Below are 24,542 nucleotides of genomic sequence, written 5' to 3' on the forward strand. Positions count from 1 at the left end.
GTCAGTCTTGATGTAGATGTAGGCTTGAGAAGAGGATATTTTTATGACATTTTTAGTTTTGCAGTTTGAAAGACATGATCTTTGAGTCATAAGGCACGAGCTGCATAACATCTCACGATTTTCTCCTTGTGTTGGCCTCAGATGATTGAGCTTCATGTGGGTTCAAAGCGACACAAAGGTGAGTAAATGATGGCGGCGGCTTTTATAGGAAAATCTTTACATGCTGTCGATATCTGCAGAGAACGGAGCGCTGCGGATGAATGGAGACTCTTTCCTACTGACGTGTTTCTGAAGGAAAGGGCCATGAATCTAAACACTCTCAATGAGCTCGATGTGTGTGTGTGCGTTTATTAGCAGCTCTTCATCATCTGAGCAGAAACAGCAACATCTAAAATCTTTTTTTCCTTTTTTCAGTGAATGTTTTGCATCAACTTTGAGTTGTCTCATGAACTTGTGTCTATTTTATTAAAGCAACATTTCGTGTATGAAAATTATACAGACATTAAAAACGAATTAAATGACAAAAACACAAAAACAACAAAAAACTAACTGCTATTAAAGTGAAAATATAAATAAATAATTATTATAAATAAAAAAATATTAATAAAAACTATAATAGTATACATCAATGATTATAAAATAATACTGATTCACATCAGATTGTTATTATTTTTCAACAGAATTTCCTTATTTGCTTAATTTTAAAATATGTAATAAAAAATGTGTGCGTGTGTGTTTGTGTATATATATTTGAAAGTGGTGTAAAAAAGTTTTTGCACCCTTCTTGTTTTATTTTTGTGCAAAATTTTCACATTTAAAAGATTCAGATCATCAAACTAATTTTAATATTACACAAAGATAACCCAATTAAATACAAAATGCAGTTTTGAAAATGTTTTTCTGCAGATTTTATTTGCAACTTTATTTGCAATGTGTGTATATATATATATATAGTATAGAAATTGAAGTTGCAAATTAAACATTTTGTTGTCGTTCGTCAACATTTCATAATTTAATAAATATATATATGTATATTTACATTTATGCATTAAGCGGACCCTTTTGTCCTAAGAGCCTTTTTTCTCAAATGGATTTACTGTAAAACAACCCACAAACTAAGAGCATTCCTGAGATGACTCTGACGTGTTGAATGACCACTAGAAACGTTACCCATCCAGATGAATTATGGGTCATAATGAGCCTCAGTTTGACCACAGACCAGCAGAGACTGAGGATCTGCAGTTAATTCAGATCAGATGCTCTACATGAAGTGTGAAACATGTACAGCATGAAATCTGTTCATAAACAGAGGCATACACATTTTAATTTACCCATCAAATTAAACAACATTGCAAATTCAAAGTGGATTAAAAATTGATTCGCCAAACTGAAACAAAATTCAACAGTTATTTAAAGTGTTATTTTAAAATTAAGAAATTGTTATAGATTTTTATTAATATCTTTATTTTGTTATGAATATATATATATTTTTTTCATTTTAGTTAAAGTGTTTTGACATTTTTATTAAAATTAAAAAGATAATCATTACTTTTTTCCCCATAATGCATACTCTGTTTCTTGCAATTCTGAGAATTGAATTGCAAGAAATAAACTTCCTATTTTTCCATTTTTCAGAGTTTTTCGTGTCTTTGTTCTATATAAAAAAAATATTTACTTTTATTAAATTTTAATGTTTATTTATTCATTTTCAGTTAGCAAACTATTATTATTACTATATATATATATATATATATATATATATATATATACATATATATATATATATATATATATATATATATATATACATATATATATATATATATATATATATATATATATATATATATTATATATACATATATATATATATATATATATATATATATATATATATATATATATATACATAGTTTTATTATTATTATTTTTATTAAAACCAAAATGTCACTTTTGACATCTTATATTTTTATATATTTCTATGGGAAAGTGTGTATCTCTGGTGATCTATCAATTCAATTTCACCTTCACTCTTTATTTTTTTATTTTTAAATGTCCTATTATTTAAAAAAACACATTTATTTTATATTACAAATATTTAATTTACATCTATGCATTTGGTAGTATCTTTTATTCAAAGTGGCATTTATATCATTAATTAATTAGTCCTAATATCAAATGCATTATTATTATTTATATTATTACATTTATATAAATAATTTCATCAAAACCCTGGAAATCAAACTTATGAAATATATTGCATGAATATTATTCACACCACCATTAGCGGTTTAAAAGGGTTTCATCATGTAACATCACAGTAACGTCCAGATCCCAAACTCATCTGCCAGACTCGAGAGCTGCTGATCCTCCAGGGCTTTTCACTTCGGATCTGTCCGTGTCGGTCTGAAGCAGGATATCGGATTGACGCAGCGTTTGGGATGGATGTGTCCTTACAGACACGGATCACTTCACCGAGAGATGGGGCGTGGGATCCCCCCACAGTAATTCTGCTCACCATTACAGTTATTACTCTCCCACAGAAGGCAGCGGCTGAACCCACACCGGCCCGCTCTCCGTAATAAAACCCATTTCCAGAGAATGGAGTTCATGGAGCGCGACATAATTTAAATTGTTTCAGGCTGATAAAAACGGTAGAGGAGCGTGAGGAGACAGCGCTGCTCATCCATCAGACTCATGCTCTTTATATCCAACCCACGTCTACACTCACTATATAGAGATCAACAGTCGCAAAAATTGCCATATTTGAGAAAAAAGTTGAGTAGTTTGCATCACTGGATATAACTGTTAGGCATTCAGGCTAACATCTGTTCCCTGGGAATCGAAACCACAACCTTGCGCTGCTAACGCAATGCTCTACCACTTGAGCCACAGGAACACTATAACTTTTAACATTTAACACTATAATATTTAGCAACTTTCAGCGTTAAACTGAAACTCTGCTTCTGTGAACACTAAACCCCGCCTACTTTGATTCGATTGGCCAGAACAATTACTTTGACATTGACGAGCACTGTTAGTCTACTAAGGCAGAGCACGCTATTATTTCTAATTATAGGGGGAGGGGCTTAATTTTTAATTTCTGATTTTTTATAACAACTATTAAATGTTTAAAAGACAGCGCTCTAGTCAGCCCAGATTTGCATTTATTGTATTTGCTTTTGTTGAGGCCATTCGCATTAATTGCGAAAAACTTAATTTGTGGTGAAAAACTACATTACCCATGATGCTGTTCAGAAAATTCCACCAATCAGAGAGTCGCAGTGAAGAAAGTGCGCCAAGAGCGCTGATCTAGAGCGCCGCATGGGTTTCTTATGAAGTGTGCACACCAAACGCGAAACAAATATTTACATCGCATTACTCGCTCTAATTTACTCGCTGGATGTTTTTTGCGTCACTCTTTTGAAAAAAACATAAAAACTATTTTAAAAAATGTATTTCAATTTTCTGATACAACCGGACATGTCAATAAGCTCTTCGTTGATTGGCTTGCGTGACAACGCGTCATGCTAATTTTCCACTCGAGTTGAAAACACACAGAAGACATGTTTGAGGCATATATCGCACGTTTGCGGAAAACGCGTTTCTAAACACGAATTACAGTATTCGCGCAAATTCGCATCTATTCACATCTTTGCATTGACTTTGTATGTAATCTACTCGTGCAAATTAATTGAATCCACTTTTGTCGCGCTATTAAAATGTGGGATATTGACATCACTTTTGAATGAGCGCTCGCTGTTTACTTTCAGTTTAGCGTACACACGACTCTATGGTCTAACCTCAGAGTGCATCAGTCGGGTTGCCAAGTCTGTATTTCCCACGCAATTGTGTTACCGTTAAACTGTTTCTGTGGGTTAAAGGTTTGAAATATTGCATAATTATTATCACATTTGACTGGAATGCCTGTAATGAATTATTTAGCATTCTATTTATAATAAAATTGCGCTAGATTTCAAGTTTTGTGAAGGATGGCCACTGGTAGGAAGCCTTTTTTGTAGCTGTGTTTCTGCGCATAACAGTGAACGTTATTTAAATGTTAGAAAAATGTTTCGTACAATATTCTACTGACTTTATTTTTAACCACTATTTGAATTTGAAATCTAAGAACATTAAAATGTACAGTTTTTAGTATTGATAACAATCAGAAATGTTTCTTGAGCAGCAAATCAGCATATCAGAATGATTTCTGAAGATCATGTGACATTGAAGACTGGAGGAATGATGCTGAAAATACAGCAGAGCATCACAGAAATAAATTACATTTCAACATTTATTCACATAGAAAATAGTTATTTTAAATTGTAATAACATTTTAAAATTTTACAGTATTTTTGATCAAATAAATGCAGGTTTAGAAAGCAGAAAAGACTTCTTTGAATGAATTATTATTACATTTTTTCAGATAGGTGTGCATAATAAATTGATAAAATTATCCCAGTGGGCACTGGTTTCTGAGCTGGTGCAAAAACAGTTTTTCTGGCCCAGAAATGATTGTGTTAAATTCTGTCAGATTGTGCTCAAGCGTCCTGTCAGTGGATAAGAGGAATCTGTCTCTCTTTCTCTGTTTGTTATCAGATATCTCAGCTCTGTCGAGCTTCCAGAAAACATGCTGTCAGTTTCACCAGTCGAGAAACTCAATCACAGCCGATAACAGACTGAACTGAGTGTGTGTGTGTGTGTGTGTGTGTGTGTACTCACACTCCTCCTCTTTGGGGTCAAGCTGAGTGACGCTGATTGACAGGCGGTCGACTCTCTCCTGAAGCGAATTCACTCGAAATGAGAAGGAATGAGCTTCATTAAAGAGCTCGCCGAACAAATCCTCTGCATATTTACCTGAACACACACAAAACACCCCAAAACAAAATAAAAAATGTATTATTATCATGAGAATTAACCTCAGTTTTAGTTCTTCTCTTGATTCTCTGATGTGATTTTTATTACTGTAATAAAATTAGATTTTATTTACATCAGCATCAATTTAAGGCAGTTCAACAATGATGAATACATATAAATAATATAAGTTAGAAAGTTTTATAAAATAATAAAACTAAAATATAGATAATTTACATATTTAATCTTAAATCTTATTTTTTAAATTATTTATGTAATATACAAAGTATGCTAAATAAAATAAATAAATCATGAAGTTTTTTTTTATTCCTTTTTTAGATTTTGCAGTTCAACAGATATTACCATTATAAATAATTATTTTACAATTACAAACTTAACAACTTGTACCACGAGAGAGAAATTAAAAAAATTAAAAATGAGAAAAATAGTTGTATATATTTTATATATAAATAAATATATAATTGATATACTATAAAGAATAATAAAAATAATGACATAAAAAGTAATAAGGTTAATAATACAAATAAAATAATAAAAGGTAACAAATGTACAGAGTACAGTGTAACACAGTACTGTAATGCATTGCAGATGTGCAACTGTACACATCTAGAGTGTTTGAGTGTGTATGTAGAGACAGAAGAGATCTGGACTCACTCAGGCTGCTCAGCTGACGGATCACGTTGGCCAGAGAGATGTTGGTCACACACTCCAGCTCGTTCTTGATGCTGTGTGGCAGAGCTGTGTGACACAGGTGACGAGGCTCAATACTGCGCTTGACCAGCGGCATCCTGACGCTCTCGCTCGCTCACCACACCTGAGAGAGAGAGAGAGAGAGAGAGAGAGAGTCACTCGCTCGCTCACCACACCTGAGAGAGAGAGAGAGAGTCACTCGCTCGCTCACCACACCTGAGAGAGAGAGAGAGAGAGAGAGAGAGAGAGTCACTCGCTCGCTCACCACACCTGAGAGAACACAACATCTTAAATAAAGCACAGATTGGCTTTTTACCAAAACATCGCACATCCGACCACATCTACTCTCTCCACACTCTAATCAGCAAGAACATCAACGACAAACAAAGGAAGATATCTGCATGTTTTGTAGACTTTAAAAAAGCATTTGATTCAATTTGGCATGATGGTCTACTGTACAAAATCCTACAAATTGGCATTGGCGGAAAAAACGTTTGATATTATTAAATCTCTGTACACCAACAGCAAAAGTGCGGTGAAGATGGGTAACCGCAGAACCGCGTTCTTCCAGCAGAGCCGTGGAGTGAGGCACGGCTGCAGTCTGAGCCCAACTCTATTCAACATCTACATCAATGACCTGGCGTCAGCGCTGGAGAGCTCTACTCTACAGGGGTCAGAGGTCAGATGTCTGCTGTATGCGGATGACCTGAGGGCCTTCAGCAGAGCCTGTCCCTGCTGGAACAATACTGTCACAACATGAAAAGGCTCGGAGGGCTTTCTATGCTATAAAGTCACGATGTGGACACTTAAAATTACCCATTAAAACCTGGATAAAATTATATAATTCAATAATAAAACCAATTCTTTTATATGGATGTGAAATTTGGGGACCAGTACTAAATTTAAAAAATTGGGATAAAACATCAGTAGAAAAATTACAATTGGAAATTGGCAAAAATATTCTTGGGGTTGACAGAAACACGTCCACTGCGGCCTGCAGGGCTGAGCTGGGCCTGTACCCGCTGAACATGGAGATCCAGAAGAGATGTGTTCAGTTCTGGCATCACCTCCATCAGTCTGACCCAGAGTCAGTGCAATATAAAGCTCAGCAGAACCTCTTCCTCTGAACTCACTCGCTCTTCAACTCATCCATCAGAATATACTCCCCATCAACCCCAAACCTTTTATTAACCAGATCCACAAACATCTAAAAGTCACTCATGATGAAGCACTAAAAGCACATTTTGCCCTCCAGAATAAACTGCAATGTTACTCGGCCCTCAATAGAACCACTAAATTGTAGGGATGCACGATATTGGATTTTGGCCGATATTCGATATGCCGATATTTTCAAAATAATTTTGGCCGATGCCGATACCGATATCGATATATATACAAATATATACTGATATATTTAAACTTTAATTTTACTGAAGAGAAATCCATGTATCTCTTCTGTACTGATTCTACCATAAATTTATTATTTTACAAATGTAGACAGACATTCACATCTGAAAAACAGGTCAATTATTTCACTTGGAGAATATCGGTTTGGCTATGAAATATTCATATCGGCCGATACCGATAATGGTCATTTTAAGCTTTTATCGGCCGATACCGATATTGTGCCGATATTATCGTGCATCCCTACTAAATTGGCCAATTATCTATTTATTAAACATTTTAAAGAAAGACAAATCCTCTCCAAATACAGATTAAGTGACCATGATCTAGAGATAGAGAGAGGAAGACATAGACAAACATGGACAGAGAGAGAGCAGAGGATCTACAGCACATGGAGGATGAGGAACACTTTCTGCTCTTCTGCTCTAAATACACCAGTATAAGAGAAACCTTTCTGCCCAGATTTGACATTTTAATTCCATCATTCTCTGAACTGAGCGACACTGAGAACATGTTCTTCTTACTGGGAGAAGATGATAGTACAGCTGCACTAGCGGCTAAATATGTGTTAGCTATTCACAACGCCAGAGTCAGCTAATTCTCTAGAGAGACCGACTCTATTTATTCATTTATTAGGATAAATTGTGTTTATTTATCTATTTATTTATATTTACTATGCTACATATGACATGATTTGTAAATATATGTTTTGTTTGTTTGTTTTATTATTTATATATAATATGTTGATGCTTTGGCAACATTGTGTTCCACAGTCATGCTAATAAAGCTCATTTGAATTGAATTGAATTGAATTGAGAGAGAGAGAGAGAGAGTCACTCGTTGCTCACCACACCTGAGAGAGAGAGATAGAGAGAGAGAGAGAGTCACTCGCTCGCTCACCACACCTGAGAGAGAGAGAGAGAGAGAGAGAGAGAGAGAGAGAGAGAGTCACTCGCTCGCTCACCACACCTGAGAGAGAGAGAGAGAGAGAGAGAGAGAGAGAGTACAGTCCCCTCCCTCAGCTTGATCCAGAGCTTCAGTACTGATGCTTCACAAACATCTACTGATGCTCTGAATCACATCAGAATCAATCAGATTACTGCACAAATCAAACACAATTACATCACTCACTGGCAAACCCAAACAGAACAACAGAGTAAAATGCGATGCTATTTGGCTCTAAAGAGAGAGTACAGTATGGCAGAGTATCTGTACACAGTGTCAGATCAGAAACTGAGAAGCACACTGACCAGATACAGACTCAGCGGACACAAGCTGAAGATAGAGACGGGCAGACACAGAAAAACATGGCTGCCAGCGGAGCAGAGACTGTGTTCACACTGTGATCTGAATCAGATGGAAACAGAACTGCACTTCTTAACAGAATGCTCCAAATACACGGACATACGGACAGGGTTCTATGATCAAATACAGCAGATCCATCAGACATTTAAAACTCTTCCGAAGCAGGAGAAACTGCCGTATCTGTTAGGAGAACACAAGAACTGCTGTGTATTTGCTGCTCAGTATGTGTCTGCCTGTCATGATGTTAGAGAAAACACTCAACCTGCCCTGACCTGATGTTTCCAGCACATGTAGATTATGTTACGCCATATTACTGTGTTGTATTACTTAGATGTATATTTTGCCTCTGTAAATCTAATACCATATTCTATTTTATTTTATTTCTAACTTATACATTCACATACACTAATTCACTTTGCACTACATGGTTAATACTTTTTATATATTTTATTATTACTATTATTCTTTTTCTTTCTGTAAATACATATGTGCACTATTTGTAAGCAGCCCAGCTGCCACTGCTTTGGCAATACAATGTACAGTTTTTGTCATGCCAATAAAGCTCACCTAAATTGAGAGAGAGAGTCACTCGCTCGCTCACCACACCTGAGAGAGAGAGAGAGAGAGAGAGAGAGAGAGAGTCACTCGCTCGCTCACCACACCTGAGAGAGAGAGAGAGAGAGAGAGAGAGAGAGAGTCACTCGCTCGCTCACCACACCTGAGGAGAGAGAGAGAGAGAGTCACTCGCTCGCTCACCACACCTGAGAGAGAGAGAGAGAGAGAGAGTCACTCGCTCGCTCACCACACCTGAGAGAGAGAGAGAGAGAGAGAGAGAGAGAGAGAGAGAGAGAGTCACTCGCTCGCTCACCACACCTGAGAGAGAGAGAGAGAGAAGAGAGAGTCACTCGCTCGCTCACCACACCTGAGAGAGAGAGAGAGAGAGTCACTCGCTCGCTCACCACACCTGAGAGAGAGAGAGAGAGAGAGTCACTCGCTCGCTCACCACACCTGAGAGAGAGAGAGAGAGAGAGAGAGAGAGAGTCACTCGCTCGCTCACCACACCTGAGAGAGAGAGAGAGAGAGAGAGAGAGAGTCACTCGCTTGCTCACCACACCTGAGAGAGAGAGAGAGAGAGAGAGAGTCACTCGCTCGCCCACCTTCTTTTAACAATGCAGCAAACATTTTTAAATATCTTAAAAATACTTTGTCTTTAAAGTATTGATAGATTATTATTAGATTTTTTTTTAAAGTAGCTTACATTTGGCCAAAATCTAGAGATGATGATGCTGTAGCCTATTGGCTGTGACTATGCGTTAGATCTCTATTTTTTCCTTTTCTTTTTGAGTAAAAAACCGCTATACTTTATAATTATTGCATTATTATTATTAATATGCAAATAATATATATATATATATATATTTTTTTTACCGTTATTAACCGGTATTTCTTTCACCCGAACCGGTTTCGGAACGGTAATAACATCAGAGGAACGCAGAACAGTACGTTAAAATATAGATTCTGCTCTGAAGAATTCTTTCCGTTTTCAAGCCCGGACTCTATATCACCAATCCCTAAAAACATGGAGGAATCACAGAAATGATGAATGAAGAGAAGGAGACATACATACAGCAATGGAAAGAACAAACCAAAGACCAAAGTCGTCTCAACAGAGAGTACAGTCAGCTCTCAGAGCACAAACACACATCCTTCTGAGACTCACTGTACAGTCAAATACAGCACAACACTCCTGAACATGACAGATTCACAGTATTACTGCTGAAGGACCTGCTTCCTCTTCGGTAGAACATTCGATCTACAGATGCCACGAACTAAGAGTTCAAGAGCGAACACATCTACATTAGTAGTGCCATCAATGTTTATACAAATATATATGGGTGTATTTTACATGCATTTTATTTGTTTATGGATGTATATTATATGTATTTTTGTTTTGTTTGTTTTTATTCGGCTATGCATGCAGAACAATGTACGTATTACCATTTATATTATATATACAAAATTAATATTTATTTATATACACATACATTTTTCTATAATATGTTTATACAATCAATTATAATTGAAAATTAATAATATTAATTAATATTCAATTTTTTTTAATGATTGCTATATATAATACATTAGCATTTTTGATCACTTCAGATCAATTATAATTTAAAATAAATAATAATAATTAAAATACATTTTGACAAATAAAAATGACCGAATATTTGATATTTATATATTTTATATAAATATAAATGCGTATACATATATTATTTACATAAATCACAATAAATTATAATTTAAAATAAATAATTATTATTAACACTAATAAATGATACTTTTTATTAAAAATAAATGCTGCACAATATTCCTGCGGAAACTGTGATGCATTTTATTTTTCAGGATTCACAGATGAATAGAAAGTTAAAAAAAACAGCATTTATGTGAAACAGAAATCTTTTGTAACATTATAAATGTCTTCACTGTCACTTTCCATCAATTTAATGCAGCCTCGATGAATAAAAGTATTAATCTCTTTAATAAACATAAACCTTATCCAAACTTTCTTTAGCAGTCTGATAAAGTCAAGAGGCAAACATTAGTAGTTTTCAGAACCTGTTTTCCCCTTTAACTTTCACCTTTCACTCTACAGAAAGCTGTGAATGATTTGATTCGCAGTGTCCTGCACTAAAACTGACCCTGAACAAACTCTCCACTGCATTTACATGAAGACAGAGACCAATCACAGAGAGCGGAATGCTCACCCAGCAGCCAATCAGAGCGCAGCCAGCCCAGCCTCAGCCAATCAGAGGTGAGGACGGCTGTGGATGCGATCGGCCCAACAGCTGGTTTCCATTAGAGTCTCCTGAGGTTCTCACACGGGACACAAAAGAGTCGGAGAGAGCAGGACTCTTACGTAACACACACACATAATAGTTCATGAATCCGTGTCTCCGTCTTGTTATGTCTGGATAACAAGCAGCTAAATCTCAAGTAGTGAACTCTCATTTGTTATGGTGTCTTCCGGGTCAGAAGGCGTGCGCTTTTTTAATGCGTTTTTGCATTAAAGCATACTTTTATTTTCTGCAGTGTATGTGCAAACTCCCAAAAAATGCATGATCAAACTGATCAAATATATACATTGAATGCAACGCAATTCACTTTGGATAAAAGCTCCTGCCAAACGCATGAGTGTCAAAGCAGAGGAACCGCATGGCATGATCTATCCCACAATGCAATGCACTCAACCTCATCTTCACTCTCCAGTGTGATGGATGAAGCTGGCACAAAACCACACATCTTAAAATCTCTTCTTTGAGTTAGTATTTGGGCAGACTGCCAAAAGACATTTTACGCCAAATTCATTTCGGAGATGACTGAAGTGAATATATATGCAAAGTGGAAGGAAAATTGTATGAACATTTAAAAAAATATATAAAAAAATGGCAAAATAAACAATATATATGTTTAAATTGGAATTTGAATGCAAGTCATTTTAATGTGCATATCATGAAACATGAGTATAATTTACTTTAACATGTTAAAAAAAGTATAAAAACATTAACAATAACACATTTTTATGTGTGTGCATGTGTATTGTTTTATGTGTCATTTTATTATGTCTATACACACACACACATATATATTTTTAATTCTTAAATTATAATTGTAATGCAAAAACACTAATATTATGAGCATGCATATAATAAACATAAGTCTTTAACACCTAAATCTTAAAATGCAATGTAAACATTAAATCTAAAATGTTAAATATTTGTAAATATTTTGGTTACATGCCACGTGTGGCAGCATAATCTGTGCATTTATATTATACATTTATATTTGAGATAAATAAATATACATGTAATGTGACCAAAAGTACAGCATATTAATTATTTTATTATTATTATTATTATATTAATTGACATTGCATATTTATACTATTAATATTTAATTTATAGTATATTTAATATTAATATTTTACAAGCATGCACGACAGCTAAAATATTTATATTTAATCTAATAACATATTTAAAATACGATTAAATATTTGTATTTTATATAATGCTGTTAGAACTGTTTCTCACTCATTTATTTATTTGTTTATTTAATGCATTTTAATTTTGGGGTGAATTATTTCTTTTGAATGTTATATTTCTGGGTGTTCAAAACAATTAATAATTGAATGTGCTCGTGTTCGCTCTGACCTTCACCACTGATCTGTCAACCTGCATGAATAAATAAGACGCCGGAGCTGAGGCTTTGCTCTTATCTGCGTCCACACACACACACACACACACACACACACACACACACACACACACACACACACACACACACACACACACACACACACACACACACACACACACACACACACACAGCTGTGAGCTGCAGATGACTGTCTCTCATTGATCAGCTGTCTGAATTAGACATCCACGGGAACGATCGTAACACTGATCATCCAGAGAGACTGATTAGCATCTCTCGAGTCAACAGTGCTGTTAAATACAACAACACGCATGAATCCTCAAGCGCTTCAGACACATCATGATATATAGGACTCAGATGATGGATGGTAAAATACAGTTTTACTGCTGGAAAGAATCATTTATCACTTGCAAACTATATATAAAGGCCTTTCTCCATCACTTGATCATAGTTACTGCTGCTATGGTCAGAGGAATGACATTTACAGTGACTCCTGCGTTCTGTACTGCAGTACATCTGGAAAGTTGCATGGAAAGTGATGTTACACCTAAAGCAGCTCATACTAAGATGCGCATGCAATATACTGCATGCAGAAATGTCCAAATTGTTTAGTAAATTCAACAACCCTTGACTTTAAAATTGGCATAAAATTTAAATATCGTAATATTTCTAATGCATATTATTGACCTTACTGAACTATTCATCCATGCATATTCCATTTTTAAAATCAAATATATATATATATATATATATATATATATATATATATATTAAGAAAAATATATTTATATATTATATACATATTATATATTTTGTAATAAAAAGAATTATAGTGACAAATCATAATATTTGCTATTTATCAGTATTAAACAATTCATTAACAAAAAAATTCTTTAGTGTTATTAAATATATATTTTTTAATATATATCAGCTACTTCTAAATCTATCTTAATAATAATAATAATATATTTTAAATCAGTCTTTTAACTTGGAATGAAATTTGAACATACATACATATATATATATATATATATATACCTGAATAGAGAGAGAAATACGATTATCTTTTTCAATTATCAGTGTTTAACAAATTTTGATCATTTTTTTGTAATTAAAAAAAAAAGTTTCAAGAAAATATAGTTACTTTAAATAAGTAGTTAAATAAGTAGTTAAAATCAGTAATTTTTTTGGGAGTCATTTAGCATTTTGAAATATTAATTTCTATTAAACAGACATATAATTGTTTTAGAATTTATTAAACATGCATATTTTTAATCAATCCTAGTCTTTTAAATCTGAACCCAATTTTGAATATTTGACATGTTGTTGAGGATGATTAATTTTTTTAATTGAATTTTTTTTTTAAGAATCCTTTGCACACTTGTGTATCACAGCACATAAGAAAGGGGTCTGTCATTTCCTCCGTTTCATCTTTTTCTTGTAGTTTGCTCTCGTCCTAATAAATCCAGATTTGAAAAAGGTGCAGTAATTTGAAAGACAAAGTGCAGATGAAGAAGCCAGAAGGCAGAAAGCAAAGCCATCAATAATAGATGTGGGATATAGAGCTGAACAATGGCACTCGAAGGAAACGCTGGCGGCTGTTCAATCTGCTGACGCTGCAATCTGAGAGTTTGAGTGAGAAAACATCAGACGTGCTCATGTTAGCTCAACAATAAACCATCAGCACATTAATAATGTAATAATTATTCATTATAATTATTATTACTATTTTATTGACAGTTCTGCAGCTGTTACCTGAATGTGATGTTTTTTTTATTATTTATTTTAATTTTATTTTTTATTAATTTGCTTGAATTAGGACTACATTATTAATTATTTGTCCCATTTTTATCTAAACAATTTAGCTTCTTTTTTTTCTTTTTAAAATGCCAAATTGTACATGACATATATGGTTATTTATTACATATATATTTATGATTAATATCAATTATAAATTAATAAATAGGGTAAAACATTTAATAATTTATCTGTCTAATTGTGTCTGAAAATGCTCTTATTTTTGTATTCAACTCAGACTAATCTACATTTTTATGTAACTGAACTTAAAAAAAATTATGATCAGTATTAAAGAAAAAAACAATAGCTGAGTAACTTTTAAGACTAGTCTTAACCTTTTATGCAACCATTCCCTGGAGACTCTGTTCATTCCTAACAAATTGTTAATTTCGTTCCTAAGACTTATTAATTTGTGGCAACTTTCCATGTTTTCATTAATTTTGTTTTCTAAATAACCCTTGATTTAACTGAATTGAGAGAACAAAAAATATAAATCAACAAATTCTTAATTCATGAAAAAATGGGACGCTTTAAACAAAATGCATAGCCTTTGTAAGTAATAGGCCTAAAATAAAATTAACAGTTTGTTTTCATTAAAAAAAGCGAATTATCAGACTTAAATAATTAAGATAACGGATTTAAAACAGAAGTGTGTCGTGGCGCTCCATAAACAAGTTCACAGAAAGGAAAGGATGATAATGTAAATAATGTTTGTTTGCTTTATTTTACAAAAGCACAAATCTTCTGTTTTTTTTTTTTTTAAATTGTGAGTTCACAAATAAAAGTAAACAATTTTGCGGATTATATCTTACTCCAAAGTGTTTTTTTATGTCTCTCCTCGCGCACCGAATCCCCCCCCCCCCCCCCCAAATATTAAGTCTGTTCATTATCAAAACAAAACACTGTCAACCAAACATATAAAAGGTCAAACTGGTCAGTTCAAATATACTTTAGAAAACCGGTTCACTGTGCTGTTATGCCAAGGACGTTTTTTCTCATGTGAAGAGGATGATCTTTTCCGTATATGCGAAAGCGTGTAATGTACAAGCCTAGTAGTTACATTATAAATAACAGTTCAACATTCAAATCATTGCCATACTCGCGCTCACTCGTCATCGTATGCACGCACACACTGTAATGATCTAATGCACAGTATGCCATTTAAGTAGACGTATCAGGACGCAAAATATTCATAATCAGATATGTTCTGGAACATGATCCAGCAGGATCAATCTGAGCACTGGTCATAATACTCAGATAACAATGTTTGATGTGAGCAACAGTTGTATTTCTGATGAAAGCGGTTCTCTCACTGCGCAGCACACACACCAAATGATCATAATCACATATATTCATTTTTATAATCCTGCTACTAGCATTTTATTCAAACTAAACCCCCTTTAATTTGGGTGGGAAAGCATTTTTGTTGTTGTTGTTGTTGCTGTTTTGAGTGGCATTTGTCATTCCAGTGACTGCGCCACAGCAATAGATACACTCTACAGCACAATCGATTAATTGTTAATTTAAACGACGATCGATCATGGAAATCATCATATATATATAAGATACATATATATAAAACTGAATTTGTAAGATTCTCTCCCTGGTAGAACTATTGAGTTTCAAATTTTGAAAGTTTTAAAGTTATGAATGCGTAATTCTGGTAGTACTTTTGGTTGAAGTAAATTTTCACCCAGTGATTTATCATCCAGATATGGTCGCACCTGTAGATAATAAGAGCCACGAATGGCGCATCACAGTGTTGATGTGAATCTTCATTAATCAAGCGAGGAACAGATCTGCTGAGAGTCGAGCAGTCGCATGACTGGCCCATTAACTCCAACTGCGCTCACTGTAAAGAGCCGCCATCTTGGATCTGCCGTGAATGGAGGCGTTTCTGGGTAAACGAGGCTAGCGGACGCTGCCAATGGGCACAGTATGCCAATCCGGCCTCCGGCACAACAGAGCTGCTTCTCGGTGGTACTACTGAAGTAAGAGTCTGTCAAGCAGACAAACGCACACAAAGAAAGCTCAGCAAACGCCACTGGGGTCGTACCACTCTGAAAGAACGGGGGAAGTGGGACTTCATTCTGTGCACAAACAAGGCTTTTATTTGACAAAATCAACACTGTCTGTTTGAACAAACGTGAATAGGTGCATTGTTGGGATCATGTGACCCGTGTCTATAGATGTCTGTCTTCCAGACTCATTAAAATCCACATCAAAATACACTTGATTACAGACAGCAAACAGTTACACACGAGCTGTAGTGTGCAGATGTGCATTAGAAATGTGCAAACCATGCATGTACTGTATGCCAGTTACTAACCTCCGAGGATGCATCACAGGTTTTTTACAGAGAGAACACAATCAGTAAATGCATCCTAGATAGTGGATGAAGAAAGAAGTGTAGACCTTACACTCATTAAAGGCTTAAAGGTTCTTTGTTGGTTCCATAAAGAACCTTTAACATCCATGGAGTCTTACCATTGGACAGAAAGTTATTTAAAATGGAAAAATTTTCTTTAAATAGTTCTTCACACTAAGAATACAACAAAACATGGTTCTTTTAAGAACTTATTAAAAGTTTTTTTGGGGAAACACATTTTTTTTTTTTTGTATTGCATTGCTGTGAAAAAGAATGTAATTCAATACTTAAAAGTATTGATAAAAATAATTAAATATTTAAAAAAGATTTTAAAAGAAACATATTTTTATACATATTTATTTTATTTATTAATTTGTATATTTAAAGTATCCTACTAATACTTTAGCTCTAATAAAAATAATGTATGAATGGTAGCTAAATTCTGTAAAAACGTTGTAAATAAAACACATTATCTGAGTTAGCTTTACAAGAAAATACAATTTCCGTTTTTCTACTTAAATTAACATTAAATTAAATATTACTTGCCATTTCTACATAATTCATTGTTTCTATGCAATTCTTAAACTAGCAATTTAAGTGTTTTCGTTTAACAAATTTAACCGATTTTTGTGTAGTTCTTTTATAATTCTAGTAAAAGTTTGTAAAATGTTACTATTTTAACCAATATTTCCAAGTATGTTCATGTTTGCTAACATGATAATGCCAAACTATTGGAGGCAAACTTTCAAACATAAACATAACAAGACGGCTCTGTCATTGGTGTCCAAACGTAACGTGTCGCAAAAAAAAAATTATGGATACCAAATGCGCAACACAACCAAATTTCGCAAGTGTAACCGCACCGTTAGAAAGCAGCTATGCCGTGCATATGGAAGGCAGACAGGGTCAAAAATCTTTAAGTGGAACGTGTGAAATTCGTGCCGATTTTGAATGTGATTGTTTCGAATGTGAAAACATTTAAATTCTAGCTGTGTTAAAGTGTCCATGAACACGTAGTGTGTTTGTCGTACATGAACATCCGTGGTCAGATTCCCGCCTCGAGTGCTTTCTGAGCCAATGCTTGTGAATCCACGTCCCCAATGATCTGTCAGGACGGTTCGCATGAGTCAGAAGACGAGACACAAGCACTTATGTAATGATAACACCAGCAGGCGCGACCTCTGACCCTGAGGACTCGAGCCGAGGAGCCACAGGCGTCTGTTTAACCTTGAGTGGTGGATAAAGGACGCTTGAGTCGCAGCTGAATGTGACCCAGATCTGAGGTTTTCCGCATGCGACACAGAACTGTTCTTCTGGACGACGCTGTTGCCAGATCTCACTGGAGAAATAAGAAACCAAAACAAGCCAAAATAAGCGACAAGCCTTTCCAGAAGAAGCCAAAATAAGCTCTGATGGCGGATGGGTCTCTGTTAAATTGTTGTGTGGGATAGAAACTCCTTCAGCTTGTTCTGAACATGAGGAAAAAGAGAGAGATGTATGAGCAACAAAAAGCTCAGACTTTATGTATCTGGGTCATTTTTATAGGGGAGGAAAAATGCAATACGTATTTGGGATTTTTATAATGTGATAAATGTGTGAAGAGTCCATTTGGAGTTATAATTCATTATTTAAATATGATCTTTTTTTTGTTTTAATGGAATCATTTCAGCAATAAATTAATACTTCTAATCATCAAGGATGTATTAAATTTATCATTTATTATGTTATTTCAAATAACGCTTTTCTTTTGAACTTCCTATTCATCTGTGATTCCAGAAAAATTAAACGTAACACAGTTTCCACAAAAATATTGTGCAGCACGACATTGATAATAATCATAAATGTTTCTTGAGCAGTAAATCATCATATTATTCTGATTTCTGAAGATCATGTGACACGACTAGAGGAATGATGCTGAAAATACAGCGGATCACCACAGAAATAAATTAAAGTTTCCAATATATTCACATAGAAAACAGCTGTTTTAAATTGTAAAAATATTTCCACATTTTTACTGTATTTTTGGTCAAATAAATTCAGCCTTTGCAACCGATCCATCAGTTTATATGTATGTTCTGCAGGTGGAAAAAAAGCTTTCACAATCCTTTTTCCATTCACCCACAAAAAGCATCTGAACATTTTGATTTATATAGACACCTACTATCCTGCATTAGCTTTACACACCATGGGATGAGAAACACTTTTCACTTTTCACTTAGCTAAACTAATGTAGGCGATCGGCTCTGTCTTTGCCCAGAGAAGTCAAACAGAAGGAGTCTTTCCTCATCTCAATCTCTTATACCCACACACATTTACTTTCTGTCTCTGATTTTTCTTTTTTTTTGCCGCATTCTGTCTGGAGGCAGCACATGAAAATAAAAATAAGCACAGAGAGAGGCAGAGAATAAAGTAGGAGTGAATTTCATCACCTTCTGCTGCATCCTACATATGTAGATCACAGGGATTTCAATTTGCAGGAATTGCTATTAGCAATCAATTAATATATGCATTTATTGTTAACACTACTCACACTGACAGAATTAAAGGAATAGTTCATACAAATATAGACATTGTGTCCATATTTAGGCTTGCCCTGAAATGATTGGTTAATCAGTGTTTTATTAGTTTCTCTATCTGCATTTTACAAAAGCACAACCACAATTAAATTTGAATTTTTTTTTTTTTTTTGCATTTTTTTGCTCAAATTATTTGGTCACTCAAATCATCAACTTTTAATTGGATTTCCCGCCTCATAAAGCTGATAATCAGAAAAACAGCTTGTGTGATATTGCTTAATTAACACTCCCAGTGTCACAGACTTGACAAAACTGCAAAAGATGCTAAGTTAAAAAATCTTAACCATAAAATGATGTGTTTCAGCCCATGTGAGTCACCAGTGTACTCACTTCTGATTGGCTGATGCGCTGCAGTCGCTCATTGACATGCGCGTCATGTTAGCCGCGATTGGCCGTGAGTCATTCATCAAAATCAAGTGCTTGCTGAGTAATCGCTAATGCACTCGCTAAGTGGCTTGTTTGTGATCAGAGAACAGAGAAAGGGCAGAACTGAACTCTGGGAATGACATGCAAAGCAGCCAACATGCAAATCACAAGAAGTTTTGCGTGGCACACCATAATTGAACGGCCACCCACTCTATGTAAATATTGGCCCTTAATTCATACCAATCACTAGTTAGCGGGCACACACACACACACACACACACACACATAGACTCATCCCGGGCAGGAGAAAATTGGGGTCAGATGCTTTTAGATGCGCTCAGTGTGCGTGGTCTGAAGAACAGGGTGGAGGAGGGAATTGAAATGCGCCTGTAAAAAAGTAAATTTACAGCTTCCTCTTCTGCAGTAATTGAGTATCAGTGCACAAGAGCCGATTAGAAAAGTGTCGCAATGCCGCGTAACCTCTCGCTCATCCGGCTCAACTTCAATTATCACGTTTTGAAGCATGCTGCTGTTTCCAGTCCAAGTGTGACCATACAATCCACTGTGATCTGTCTGCTAATGCTAACAAAAACACAGCTAACGTTCTCAGGATGTCCTTGCGAGGTTCTCAACAAATGTTTGCCAAGAGAATGTTCGTTAAGAGTTAACCTGTTTTCAAAACGTTAACACTAACATGTTATTTATACATAGTTCATGGGATTTTTATTTCTGTTTTAGTTTAACATTGTTATCACTTGATGAGAGATAAAATAATGTAAAAATGACGTTCCCAAAATTTATTCATGGAATGTTTTAGTTCTAAAATGTTTTAGGTGGACGTTTTTGTCTAACGTTTTTTTTTTATGTTACTTCTTGTTTCAAAACATTCCAAGAAAAGTAACGCATAATGCATAACACATAATGTTTGCAAAATGATACAGTTAAACAATTAAATTTTCCCTTAACATTTAGACCAAATTTAGAAATAACGTTTTCAAAACTCACTCATACATTAGAACATTTTTTTTTTAGCTGAGTGCAAATAAAACACAAACTTTGCACAAACTGTAGTTTCTAAACTAACGTTTTTAAAGAAAGTTACGTTTGTTCAAAGTTATCTGGTGTTTAATGAAAACTTTCAAAACATTAGCATAAAAATATAATTTATACATCATTCATGGAATGTTTTTCTGAAACGTTTTAGCTGGATTTTTTTAAAATGTAACTTCTTCTTAGTTTTCAGAACATTCAGTGAAGATTCAAAAGTAACACTTCCATAATGTTTGAGAAACGATCAAATGGAATGTTCAATTTAATGTTCTCATAAACGTTACAATGTAAATAAAATGGAAAACTGTGCTTTTTGCACATTCATAATGTTTTCATAGCTTAATGGGAATGTTAGCAAAATGTTCTTGAAAATATATATTTTGTTAGCTGAGCTTAATATAACATTTCTGAATTATGAGCACAAAATCATAAAAAATTACTTTTTTCTTTTTTATCTGAACACTTTGACTGGGCTTTTCCTATTTTTCTGTTAAATTAAAAAATCCAATTTTAATTTTAAAATCTACATATAAAATATCCATTTGTTTGCAGAGAGTCTTGTTTGGGAAATGCCATGCTTACAAACACAATATATTATATTACGGCCAGGGCATTTATTTTCTTTATGATGATGTTCACATATGTAAATTTCCCTAAATAAAGGAATAAATAAAGTTTTACCTATTTACCTTATACAATAAACATTTAAATAAATTCGTTTACCATCAGAGCAATCATCAAAAGTACAGCCTATCTCATGGATATTGAATTAAAATGATGCAGTTCCAGGTCAAGTCTGAAGGATCTTCCACCTGTTTTCTAAAATAGTGCATCTGATCACTAGTGTAAAACAACACTACTAATAAAACAAGACTTTTTATGGAACAGCCTCATTTAAAACAGGTTTTAGAAACACCTGGGGAGTCTTTTGGCTCCGTTTGCATATTCAAATCTGAATCTGCACGAGCTTAACTCCAAAGAAGAACAGAAGCGAAAGCACAGAATGAAGTCAAACAGAAAACACTGTGTCACAGGATCAGCACCTGTCTGTGAGCGAGAGGACAAAGGAATCCACCCAAACGAGCGCAGGAGTGTAAGAGGACACCACTCTCGTTATCCTCCACCTGCCTTCAGCCACAAAACCAACAAACCACTGCCCTCCACGCCACGGAAAATCCCTGCTGGCACCGACGGCGCTCCATGACCAACAAATACGACACGCAAACAAGAGTGTTTAGTGACGGTGTGACAGTAATGATTTAGCATGAGAACATGCATTTAGTGCACTTTCTTCAACATTTCTTAACTCCAATAGCAAACGTACCATGCACGTTTTTTTTAATTACATTTAATATATGTTCCTAATTTAATACAATTTAAATTCTTTGTAAATGTTTTATATTTCTTATTATTATATATTTTACATTTGATGGAATAAATATTTACATGTTATAAAAAATAAAATATATTTTTTAATGCTTTTATTTTGTACAAAGGTACATAAAACAAAGATTGCATTACATTTTTACAATCTTTCTGCTTCAAAAACTCCTTGTAAATATTTGTGAAATTTAAAGCATATTCTGAGTGAAAATTGTTTCATGGTAAATCCTACACCAATTTTTATCAGTGTAATATTTAATATAATATTTTTTTTTGTGATATACATATATCTATATATCTTTTTTTTTTTAGAAAATGTGTATTTTAAAATGATATTTTTTTATTATATTTGGTTGAGAAACAACAATTACCTACATATACCCCAATACCTCTTTAACATTTAATTGATTAGAATATTTATTATTTATAAATAATTTGACTATTTTTTTTTTTTTTTTATCTATTTAATATTTGTTTATGTTGTGGTTCTGATGGCAAATGTACTTGGTGAATATTAGTAAGAAGCAACAATATTATTTTGAGGGGAAATGTAAAAAAAAGTTTATGTAGTTTGTAGTATGTAGTTTTATTTCACAATCTGCTCAGTTACTGGGATTTTCACGCACAACCATTTCTAGGGTTTACAGAGAATGGTGTGAAAAGGGAAAAACATCCGGTATGCGGCAGTCCTGTGGTCAGAGGAGAATGAGTGACTGATTCAAGCTGACAGAAGAGCAACTTTGACTGAAATAACCACTCGTTACAACCGAGGTATGCAGCAAAGCATTTGTGAAGCCACAACACACACAACCTTGAGGCGGATGGGCTACAACAGCAGAAGACCAACCGGGTACCACGCATCTCCACTATAAATAAGAAAAAGAGGCTACAATTTGCACAAGCTCACCAAAATTGGACAGTTGAAGACTGGAAAAATGTTTAAATGCCACAGCCTACCTGAGCATTGTTTCTGACCATGTCCATCCCTTCATGACCACCATGTACCATCCTCTGATGGCTACTTCCAGCAGGATAATGCACCATGTCACAAAGCTCCAATCATTTCAGATTGGTTTCTTGAACATGACAATGAGTTCACTGAACAAAAATGACCTCCACAGTCACCAGATCTCAACCCAATAGAGCATTTTTGGGATGTGGTGGAACGGGAGCGTCGTACCCTGGATGTGCATCCCACAAATCTCCATCAACTGCAAGATGCGATCCTATCAATATGGGGCCAACATTTCTAAAGAATGCTTTCAGCACCTTGTTGAATCAATGCCACGTAGAATTAAGGCAGGGGTCAAACACAGTATTAGTATGGTGTTCCTAATAATCCTTTAGGTGAGTGTATATATATATATTGTGAGGACGATACTTAAGAAAAAAAATGCCTTGACATCTTGACACTCAATCACACACACACACACACACACACACAGAGGCAGCTCTGTGGGCCGAACAGAAAGACTGAACAAAGACTCTAGTGTCCGAGGCGTCTTCACAGCTGGGATGTTTAAGACTCTTCAGCAGCGTCCACACATTCATCTCTGTGTGATAGCACTGCTGTCTCCAGCTGTTTACCTGCCTCTGGAGTCAACTGATTCAACCGTTCATACGCATTACAGAAATATGTCAAAGTGGCATTTCTCATGTACTAAAAAATAAATGTTGAGTATTGCTTAAATACAAAAATAATAATAATAATAATAATAATAAATATATATATATATATATATATATATATATATAATTCAAATAATTTATATTATATAAAATAAACTAATATATCAGATTTATTTATAGTATATGTGGTTCATCACTTAAATATAAATAAAAATATAAATATTGAAAAATATATAAAAAAAAATCATCATATAGGCCTGTGTTTGGTGTATATATATATATATATATATATATATATATGAATTCTGATTTTTTTTATTCATCAAAGAAACCTGACGAATTCTACTCGTCAGTTTTCAACATAATCATAAAAATAATAATCATCATATTTATTTTTTTGAGCAGTAAATCATCATATTATTCTGATTTCTGAAGATCATGTGACACTGAAGACTGGAGGAATGATGCTGGAAATACAGCGCAGCATCACAGAAATAAATTACACTTTAACACAGATTCACACAGAAAACAGTTTTTCTAAATTGTAAAAATATTTCACAATTTTACTGCTTTTGCTGTATTTTAGATCAAATAAATGCAGGCTTTGTGAACAGAAGAGACTTCTTTAAAACATTAAAAAACTTTTAACTGGTAATTAAATAGATGATTAGAATAAATAAATAAACGTTGTGTAAATAAAGATATATAATAGATATAAATACTCAGAGCAACACATTCTTCTCGTCTCATGTCTGATCTATAACTCTGGACTTGAGGTTTGTAACTCTGGCAGAAAATCAAACAGAAGCCACATGAAAAGCTTTTTCTGAACAAAAAAAAAATCCACCCAGAAAAGAAAAAAGAACAAGTTTTCTGCTTCG

The 24,542-nt window shown here is 34.2% G+C and overlaps 1 protein-coding gene across 1 annotated transcript in view; it reads right to left on the reverse strand.

The window, feature by feature from the left end:
- The window catches only part of LOC113088753 (wiskott-Aldrich syndrome protein family member 1-like), a gene marked incomplete at its 3' end in the record, with an annotated part of 30,240 nt that overhangs the window by 3,958 nt on the left and 1,740 nt on the right, over positions 1-24,542 (reverse strand). The window contains exons 2-3 of the mRNA XM_026255823.1: positions 5,530-5,689; positions 4,723-4,857 (exon numbers count right to left, since the gene is read on the reverse strand). Of these exons, the coding sequence (XP_026111608.1) occupies positions 4,723-4,857; positions 5,530-5,662 (268 nt within the window). The remainder of the gene's footprint in view (positions 1-4,722; positions 4,858-5,529; positions 5,690-24,542) is intronic.

Source organism: Carassius auratus, unplaced genomic scaffold (genome assembly GCF_003368295.1).
Source record: "Carassius auratus strain Wakin unplaced genomic scaffold, ASM336829v1 scaf_tig00047001, whole genome shotgun sequence".
NCBI classification, from domain to species: domain Eukaryota; kingdom Metazoa; phylum Chordata; class Actinopteri; order Cypriniformes; family Cyprinidae; genus Carassius; species Carassius auratus.